Source organism: Chinchilla lanigera, unplaced genomic scaffold (genome assembly GCF_000276665.1).
Source record: "Chinchilla lanigera isolate Chin_1 unplaced genomic scaffold, ChiLan1.0 scaffold00038, whole genome shotgun sequence".
NCBI lineage: Eukaryota > Metazoa > Chordata > Mammalia > Rodentia > Chinchillidae > Chinchilla > Chinchilla lanigera.
The window spans coordinates 10,745,276-10,756,053 of NW_004955439.1; the positions used below are offsets into that span (position 1 = coordinate 10,745,276).

The window sequence follows — 10,778 nt, forward strand, 5'->3', positions numbered from 1 at the left end:
AATATACTGACAACTTCTTTAACAAAACTGATAGAACACGATCAAAATTGATGTACCATAAGATAGTTCATAACTGATATCCCTGGTTGATAGATTAGCCAACATTGGCTTTTAACCATAAGGTTATTTTAAAGACAAAAAATAGAAACCCCACCAGAAGAATAAAATGTCTTGAGAAATTCACGAGATGCAGATCCTCAGATCTACAAAAAGAGCTGAACTTACTTTCCTAAACAGGTACCCATGTAGGAACATTTTTTATCCTTCCCCATAAGAACTGCTCTGGTATTAGAAAACATAACACAGCTTTTTCCTTTGCACCATAGGGGACTGTCTGTGTCCTCTCCCCACAATGAGGCTGGCCAGGGTAAACAGATGTTTCAATCAGTGGAGAAGCCAAACGCCCTCCCAGCTGTACACAAAAAACTGACACCCCCCACCCCCCACCGGGGTCATCTGAATTCTGAATAACCAAGCAGAACCTTTGCAGAAGGATTTCCCTCTCCCAGGGCCAGCCCTAGGCAAGATTCTGAAACGGGAGAAGCTTGTTGCCAACAGGAGTGTTGGGGCCACCTCCTAGATTCCAGTCACCCCATACATCTCAGCTGAGTGTCCTTGAATCTACTCCACTCTGTCTTCACATCAGGTGCCTCCTTCAAGGGCTGGTGCCTAAATTGGGCCACTCTGCACAGATTTCCAGGAAACCAAGAGAGCTAAAATAACCTGTCAAGACTGGAGAGCTGGAGCTTAGCAAGCCTAAGTCCAAGCTCAGGGCTCTTTCCATGGCCCAAGCATGGCAACCTGGTCTGCACATCTAAGTAAATGAAATTTTACTTTTTTATCCATTTTTTAAGTTCAAGAATTTACCAGTGGTTTGTAATTGTTCTTACTCTTTCAGGATTAAATAATCACATATACTCTATCTCAGTGCTGGGAGAAATTTTAAAGTGGTCAAAAGTATTTACGTATTTAAAAGAATTTCTCACATGGTTTCCAAAAAGTCTTTAGCAGAATGTAGTGTACGTGTGCATGCTCTCCCGCATATATATCGAGCAAAGTAATTACAACCAAGGAAGTTTTCATTGATCACAGCCTAATTTTTCATACCTTTCTGGAATTCAAAAGTAACTTCACTCTTTGAAAAAAAAAACAGTCTTATTTAATTGGTGACCTGTTAAAGAAACAACACCCCTGGCATAGCTTTAAAGACTGGTTTCTAAAACACTACATTACCACCAGGGCCACCAGGGGCCTGTCTTATGGACACAAAGGATACTTTTAAAGAATACCTGCCTTGAGACATTTTAATTTCCAGATAATTTCTTATATCTTTGGACTTTAAAAGCACTTGTACCATTATGCTTATAAATCAGATATTCACTGCTCACCTTTGGATTGGGTGATGATCCATCTAGTACACTTTACAGAGATGCCGGGTTCCAGGACACAGCACAAAGTCAGGTTGGTGAGCTGAAGAAAAATGGACACGAATGCATCCTCCACAAAGGCAGGAAGTACGTGTGCATTAGTGAGTTTGTGTGTAATCAGTGTGTAAACACTTTGAAGTGTTTAAGGCAGGATTAACAAGTGTCTAAGTGTCATCCTGTGATTGCAAATTAAAAACTGAAGATTTCACTCCAGCGCTGGCAGGCTGCCATCCCCACAGGCCCTCAAGAAGCTCAGGGCTTCAGGGAGAGGGGGAGAAAGACACCTCGCCAAGCTCACTGCACTCCTCCCTGTCTGCAGCATTAGTGTCGGTTTCTAGGTTTCCCTACAAATTCCTGCTAGACGACCTAGGAATTTCCATTTAAGCTGTCAGAGAAATAATTTAAAGCGTGTATGGACTTTAAAAAATATTTACAGAAAGATGTCATGCTGTAATATTCTCTGTGATCTGAGTTCTCCCTTATCCCAATCTTGATATGTAGCCAGGGTCTGGGGTGATGTTTTAGGCAATGTTTTCTGTACTCGCTGCATAGCATACATAGAGATTGCCCGAGGTTCACTTCACTTGTGAAGAGTCAAGACAATGATAAATTCATTTTTAAGGCAAAGATTCCAAATTTCAATGATTCTTTTTGTGGTTTTTCACTTTGTTCCTAAAAAGTGTGACTTCAGTAAATGCGCTCTGTCACTTCACTGATATTTACACACAAAATCTCCCTCAATTCAAAGACAGAATATTGTGTTTCAAGAAAATTTCAGTGACCGGATATACAGTTGACGATAGCAACTTTACAGACAGCTCACCATAAAACAATACTAACGAACATTTGGGAGCTCACGCTTGTTAGGAATTGTAGTAAGCAGGTGACAGGCTTGGTCTCATTCAGTCCTCATAAGAATTCTACTGTCCCCAGTATATATGCTTTTTTTTCTTCTAGTACATTCTGGGGATTGCGCATGCTAGGCAAGTGCTGTGCTACTGAGTTATGTCCTCAATATAAATATTGGCCATCTGAGGCTTTGGCAAGCTACTTTACAAGTCCAAGATTACACAACCAATAAGCAGAAGATCCAGCATTCTATCCAAGTCTGTTTACTCCAGTGTTAGGTCACTGCCCTATACATTAAAATTTCAAGGAAAGGGGATTTAGTCCTTTTTTTCTATATGGAAGAAATGCTTTCTATAGTCTAAGTTCCTAGTCTGAGGAACAGAGACATATTTCTAGTGAATTTCTAGTATTATCTACACCCTTATCTGAAACTAAGACCAAGTAACAGCAACATGGTATTTAAAAATCAAAGGATAATGTGTTCTACTTGGAGGTTCTTGGAAGTTTTTCAAAATTATCAAGTATGAATAGTTACATTTGCAAAAACAGCAAGCTAAATTCAAGTTCTGGGAGCATACATCACTGAGCAATCTTTTTTGCAAAGAAAATGGAAACCAGGTAGGACAAATATTGTTCTTTGGAACAGAAACTTGTTGCTGAATCTCACCATGGAGCAAAGGACTTATAAACTTTGAAAAAACAGGGTTCACATGGAAACAAAAACATAACAGGAACTCCAATATGGTGGCCAACAGATTCTGTATATCTTCCCAATTCTTTTAAAAGCCATGGTTGGCTATTAAAATGTCCATGTCGGGGTAATAAAACACCATGATTCTTGTATTCCAGAGGAAATGCTTAGGATTTTTAACTTTAGTTTTGTAAAAATTTACTAGTGTAGAAGGCAGATAGAAAGGAGTTATAGGGGTAAGGAAGCACTAGTAAGTAAGAATTCACTACACAACGTCTAGAAGACGGAATTCACTAAGTCATAAGCACTACATAACAATAACTAATAGAATAATGCTTATTTAGTATGTCAGTTGCTTTTTCTTTTAAAATCAACCCATTTAATACAACAATAATACCTATAAGATAGGTATTGCTATCATGCTTATCTTGTACTTGACGAAAACATAGTGCTAGTCATGAAGTTAAATTTCACAGCCACACAACTAGCAAGTGGTGAAATGGGCCTTTGAACTCTGATGGTTTAACTCTGGGGCTGGAACTTGTATTGTGTGTACCGACATGACCACCTGCAGCAGAGCCTTGTATGCAAGACAGTCTCTGTCCCCACCTAATGCACTAAATAGGAATTTCTGCCATATTCATTTGACAAAGGTTCTTCTAACCTAGATCTGTGATGCTGGTCCTAATGGTGCCCAGTCCTGAGAAAGAATCAAGGGGACCCAGGCCCAGTGTAAGGAGCATGGAGAAAGATACAAGGGAAGCAGTAACTACATACAAACCTGTCCCGGTGAGCTTCCATTTTCCTGGAGTGCTGTTCACGTCTTTTACCATTTTATCCTGCCACTCAAGCTAGTGACAAGGTCCCTGAGGCCCAAAGCCAGGGCACACGTGACTCTGTATCACCTTCATGGCTTTGTAGATGGTGAAGTATGTGCTCCATAGATATTAATGCATGAATTCTAAATGTAACAACGTGTGCTATGGATGCCTTACCACAGGGGCCCGGCATTAAACTAGCTCTTGGAGGAAGTAGTGGGTGAGGATGTGCAGAGAGAGAGGGGCTGAGAAGGCAGCCAAGGGCTTGTGAAAAAAGCCAGACTGTGGATAGAACACATGGGGAGCATTTGGCCTGCACCAAGGACTGGAGCTGGAGTGTGACCAAAGCAAGGGTAGTTACCAATGCAGGACCTCAGAGTCTCCTCTGGGTAATTCAAAGGCGAATCCCCTGTGCAGTCTGGATCCCTGGCTGATAATATAGAGGAAAAAGGAATCTGCCAAGGCTTTGTTTGCTGATACGAGAGCATCTAAGTCTTAAAGTCAGGATGATCAGAGAAAGGAGCCAAGAGTTGAGAAGCAATTTCCAGGAAGCAGAAAGGACAGTGATTAAGTCACACATTTCAATATTTGATTATTTTTAGGCATGCTGAGCAGTGGACCACCAGTGTATAAATGCATGCATCTTTGTGCAATCCTGACACAGCAGACAGAGACAGGAAGGCTTTTAGACAGAGACACTACCTCCCTCTCTCTCTGCTCCTTCGTGCAGAGCCCTGGGGAGGCTTCTGCAAGTTTCTGCCAGGTCCTTTGGAGCAGAACCAGCCTCATATCTCGAGCACAGACTGAGAAAGATCAACTGAGTGGTGCAGTTCATGTCCATGGGCAGAGTTCAGCAGCAGGGGGTGAAGTTGACCATGCCTAGTACAGAAACCCAGGTCCAAAATTCATTTATGCTCATTACATCTTGGACAAACTGCGGAGTCCTAACTGCTTCTGTGTAAAATGGGGACTTTTAGCATTTATCACAGATTGCTAAAAGGATTAAGATAATACATACTTGTAAAGCATTTAGCCCAGTTCTTCGATGCTGTAACTAGCATTTCTTAGATTTTGCATTTGTCTGGTTGGTGTCTACTCATCATGGGGCCAAACTAGCAGCCAAAGGTTGCTTCTATCTGTTCTGCAATCTAGTGTTCAGGTTCTGGAACACCTCCTTTTCTAACACCCACAGACCAAACCAGTAATTCCCCTGCCCTTAACCAACCCAGGTACGGGAAAACTAGGTAGAGCCTCTATGACCCAAGGCCCTCTGGAATTAGTCAATCTAGCCAGTCCTCAGCTGTTTACTGGCCCTGCCTTGTATTTCTCATGCAAAACCCAATATAGGATCCAGCCCAGGGCTTTTCCCTGCTCCTTTCTGCCTCCTGGCAAATGCTGCCGATCCCGTGTGGCCCCACATGCCGTGCGATGGCCACTCCTCCTGAGAAGTGCGAGTAAGAAAAGCTCCTTTCAATGACATCACTGTCTCCACGTTATTACATGATCACCTCTGTAAATTAAAATCCCGTAGATAATAAACAATACTCACGACATTTACCATAAAATAGAATAAGTTAACTTTGCTTATGTCTCTTCAATCCATCCTTTCTCTCTATTTTCATTACTTTTTGTCTGAATCACTGCAGTAACCTCCTCCTTCACATGACTTGCTAGATCAAATCTCTTGCTCTCTAAACCATCTCTCTACACTGCTATCTTTTAATACTTTTAATGCAGGATACTAAGCTGGGAAACCTCATGAGAGCCCCCCAGGCTTACAGATCAAGTTCAAGGTCCTTAGCTTGGCATTGAGGCCTTCTAGGTTCTGCCCTATACCTGCAGCCATACTGGACAATTCAACCTTCTCCACAGATGCCACTTGCTTTTCATACCTCCCTACCTTTGCTCATACTGGTGCCCTCCACACTCTCTTAACTATGGAAATCACCAGTGCATTTGGGGCCTTTAAATTTGCTTATAGTATATAGTGCAATTGCCTAAATTGACATCCAATCTTCAGTTTAATTTAGAATCCTGGTGAGTTAAAAAAAAAAAAGACTGAAAGTACTGAATTATTCAGTCTGAAAGATTTACTTTCTATTGCGTTTAGTTTTAGTTTTAGGGTTAAAAGTACTATACTCTCAAAAAAAGCACTATACTCTCAAATGGTTAGGTAGGCTTAGTTCAAATTCTACTTGCTGGAGAAACCCTGTGCACATTTCTTAAAATAAATCATTTCCGCCTTGGGTGTTCATTTAGCACTTACTTACTTCTGTTTATTTCTATTGTATTTGCTGCATTTCTTTATATTTGCTTTCTCTAGACCACACTTTTTATTAGGTTGAGGAGAAACCCCTGGAGCTCTTTTTGTTCCAGAACATCCATTAGTTTTACACGTAGTAGTGGCTCAGTGAATATTTGTTGAATCTGAGCCCCACGATTATTCTAATTAAAATAAGGGGCTATTACTAAATGGTAATTACATAGTTAATTATGAGGAAATATGAGAACAGAGTTATATAGCTAAAGTTAAACTAATTAAAATAAGTATAGGTCAGAATGAGAATCTGTTAAATTCCACCAGAAAACAGTGGCAGATATAGTAAGTTCTTTTATAGCATTACTGTCATATTTAATCATTACCATTAATTAAAGATGGGATTAAATTTAATTTTTGCTTTACAAAGAATCTTTTAGTATAAAAACAAACCAAACACCAAGTTGTGGTTGCACAATTTCTGTCTCCATTTTATCCATCCTGAAGTTGCTAGACCATACCTGAGGTAAGGCTACAAATTCTAGCTGGGATTTGCAGATCTCTAACCAGGCTACCTCAAAATGCTTGCAGTCTTAAATTAGGAAATGGACCACGAGCTGGCTAGACAAGAACTCAGAGCTGTTCCAAACCTCAGTGGGAGCTGAACAAGGACATCACGTTTGGGTAGGAATTATAGTGGCTCAGTCACAACACTCTCTGTTGGCTACCTAAACCTTTCAAGTCCTCAATAAAAATTTGGTGATTAGCTCACTTCATCGTCTGACTTTTTTTCCCAGCATAATTGTTGGCTGTGATTGGCAACCACCTCTTCCCACTAGGTGGGAGGCTGGGCTTGGGAAAGGAGGAGAACCATTCCACTGACACAAGGAAAAGCTCCGCCCAGCTGACAGAAAGAAGCAAATGGTGGTTTAGAAAAAACATTCCAAAAATTGCTCAAACATGATTACAGGTTGTCACTAAGAAATGAGGAAGGAAGGGCTTTCTTTTTGACTGCAGGGTGTACAGCTCCACGGGCAGAAATTATTATTTTATATTTGGGCCAATCGTAGTCTGCAGGCCTTTGAAATGTAAAAAGCCATAACAACTTAAGTACCTGGTATGACTGCAAAGCATCAGGAGAGATTACACAGGCCATCTATGAAAACCAGACTCCTGACTTTATGACATCTTGAATTTTGTGTTTCTGAAGTCACTGCTGTCAGATACTCAGAGTGCCAACTCTGGACAGACACTGGAAATGGTAGAATTAGACAGTGTCAAGCCAAGGAGATCTAACTGGGCTCATTGGGTAGATAAAGAGAGGAGACCACGGAACAGTAAACACAACCAGCTGCACATACTGAGCTGAAATGAGCAACACAACCCACAGACCATTCAGGTATTCGGAGGAGGCAGGAGCCTAATAGGAAGAGGCTTTCCAGAGGAAGGAAAATAGAATTCATGAAAAAATACATTCACTAAAATAAACTTGATTTCACTCTACCAAGTGAAGAACTTGGTTGGAGCTTAAAACCTGTAAATGTTTGCTCTTGCTTTGACATTTGGGAGACTGGGGAACTCATCTATAGCAGAGGCAGCCTGTGATGATGTTTCATGGTCATCCCCTGTTTCAGTTTGCACACCTCCTTCTCATACCTACCCATACTTTTTGAAATAGCTGAAGCATGCTAAGAACATGTTTCTCTGCAGGTTCCACATCACAGGTTCGATCAACTGTGATTTAAAAATATTTGGAAAAGAATGTTTTGCATCTGTATTGAATCTGCAGAAACTTTTTTCTTGCCATTATTTCCTAACAATAGAGTGTAACTATTTATGTAGCATTTACATTATATTAGGTATTATGAATAGCTTAGAGATGATTTAAAGTATACAAGAGAATGTGCATAGATTATATACAAATATCATGCCATTTTATATAAAGTACTTGAGCACAGCACAGTGGGGTTTTGGTATCCATAGGGGTTTTGGAACCAATCTTTGGAAGCTACTAAAAGATGACTACCTACTGATATGCATGCAGACCCTCCCCTTAGCCATGCATGCCAATGATCTTTTACCACGTATTATGGATGTCTTGAAAATATAATGCTGAGTGCAAAAAGTCAGAAAAGGATACATATTGTATAATTCTACTTACACAGATGATCTAGAATAGGCAAATTCAGAGATAGAAAATAGATTCAAGGTTACCAAAGGCTGGATCAGGGGGAAGGTGGGGTGTCACTGCTTAATGACTACAGAACTTCTGTTTGGGACAGTGAAACATTTTGGACATAGTAATGATGGTTGCACCACATTGTGAATATAATTAATGCTACTGAAATGTATACTTAAATTGGGTAAGAGAGTAAATGGTATGTTTACTGTATATTCTATTACAGCTTAGAAAATGAATAATGTGATATATTGGAAACCATTGAACTGCACACTTTTTAAATGGGTAAATTGTGTAGCATGTGAATTATATCTCAATACAATGTTAAAAAGAACCCATAGTGGATATAGGAGTAGAGGTGGGTAGGAGGAATAACATCTAATGATCTGTAGCATAATAAGGTAAGTATGGTTGACAGAATTTAATTGCATATTTCAAAATAGCTAGTAGAGAGGATTTTGCACACTCCCAATACAAAGAAGTGACAAATTTGGAGGTGAAGGATATGACAACTACTCTGATCTCATCATTACACATTATACACGTGTATTAAAATATCACATTCAAACCCATAAGCATGTACAATTATGTATCAAAAAAATTAAAGATCTTTATGTATTGATAAAAAAATATCCTACATGTTAGCATATTACTTTGTTATCATGTCAGGTTCTGAATGTTGTTATAGAAATTTACCAAAGCTGCCAGGAGGGTATGGGATAGGAGAGAAAATGCGGGACTGACAGTTCGAGAAATGGGAGCCCAGGCCTTGGTCTGACATTACACTGGCCATGGCTTGTGAGCTACTGAATAATCAGCTTCCCTGGGCTCTTTCCTCATCTGAACAAAGCAGCAGGATCAGGTGCTTGAGTTTTGAAACACTATGAGTCACACTTCTTACTGAGTTTACAAATAATGAATAATCCTCTGGCAGTTCAGAACACAGAGCAGACTTCTAATGTTTGAGAAACCTAGTTAAATGGTTAATTTATTCTCTTGTAATGAATATTTATTCAAATCATGTTTTAGTTTAATTTTTTTTCTTTTTTTTTTTTTTTTTTTTTTTTGTTTCAGTGCTGGAGATCAAAACCAGAGCCCCACACATGCTAAGCAAGTGCTTTACCACTGAGCTACATCCCCAGCCCGTGGCTTGATCCTTGTTGAACACAGTTAATTAACCTGAAAAGTATGGTAGGAAGCCACTGTCACAACAAAACAAACAACAACTTTTAGTTTTATGTATCTTAAAAGTAGGCTGGCGCAGTATCAGTAACCAGAAAAATGTCAAAAAAAATATTGGCTTTCAATACACACTTGCTGGAGTGAAAAAGAAATTACATTTACTGCTTAGGAAATGCTCCCGGGTCTGGGCCAGATAAAAGCATTTCAAAGGACAGCCGGCCAGCTCCAAAATCCCCTGGGAGTTTGCTACTTCTGGCTGCAGACTTGCTTCCTCAGCTGGCTCTGTGTTTTCTCCCCCCAGGCCAATCCACAAGACCCAAAGTTCTCTAGATATCATTAAGGAATCCAAGGTCTAGACAGAAGAGATTGAGGTCAGGCATTTCAAAAAGTATTTTATTCTAACAAAATCATATTTCAGAAGGGGACCACAATAGCATACTGAAACCAGTTAATAAGAGAGCTACGTACCTGTCCCGGTTCTATTGTTGCCTCAAAACAATAGTTACAAAAAAGGAAAATAAAAATAATTAGTGGGGAAACCCAGAAGCTAACTACTTCTGCCATTTCCCATACCAGAGGCAATGAAGTCGTATGATTTGGACTGAAAGTTGCCAAAAGCCAGAACACTTTTCTATTTTACTAGTCGAACACAAATGCCACCGAAGTATTCCACCTTTAAATACATGCTTTTGAAGTAAAAGAAGGCAGAAATCATTGAGTATCTTTTTCAGTGTAGCTACTGAGTCTTTGATGAGCAGAGGAAAATAAATCTCCTACAAGTGAGCTAGCCACAATTTATAATAACCCAAGGAGAAAAACAGACCCTCTACTTATCAATTCTACTGGAGGGGGGAGCTTATAAGCTCATAATCCCCTCCCCAAATCCCTTTGAAAAAGTCAGTCAGTCACATCATAGTGTCACAAGCTTACCCTGAATCCGAATTCCACCTTGTCTCTGTGGGACAGGGAGTTTTGACCCAGCTCTTCGAGGGGAGCTGCGATTCCTCCACCCTCGGACCAGAGTGCCCACCATGGTGGCTGACAGCATGGTCCCAGCAGCCGTGGTCCTGCTAGGGGTGGTGGGCTGCCTGGTCAGGCTGCCCTGGCGGCAGGAGCACGTCCTCCTTGAAGGTGCTCCACCCAGGCTGACAGGCCTGGGCAGTTCCTCCTGTCTCCATCCTCCACCCACATCCTCGTCCTCTGGTGCTGTGAGACCTCCCTCAGGAGGCCCAGGGAAAGTTTGGGAGATGAGACAAGAAAAAACTGACAGCAGCAAAAATAAAAATGAAGGCTAGGGATACAGGCAATCGATAGAAGAGAATGGCCAGTCTTATGACATGCCAGCCTCCTTTATATGAGCGATTATTTTTGATTC

The 10,778-nt window shown here is 40.5% G+C and overlaps 1 protein-coding gene across 1 annotated transcript in view; it reads right to left on the reverse strand.

Moving 5' to 3' along the window:
* Plekhg1 (pleckstrin homology domain containing, family G (with RhoGef domain) member 1) overlaps positions 1-10,539 on the reverse strand; it is a 119,371-nt gene extending 108,832 nt beyond the window's left edge. The window contains exon 1 of the mRNA XM_013517387.1: positions 10,334-10,539. Within this exon, the coding sequence (XP_013372841.1) occupies positions 10,334-10,451 (118 nt within the window). The 5' untranslated portion in view covers positions 10,452-10,539. The remainder of the gene's footprint in view (positions 1-10,333) is intronic.
* Positions 10,540-10,778: the final 239 nt, after the last annotated feature.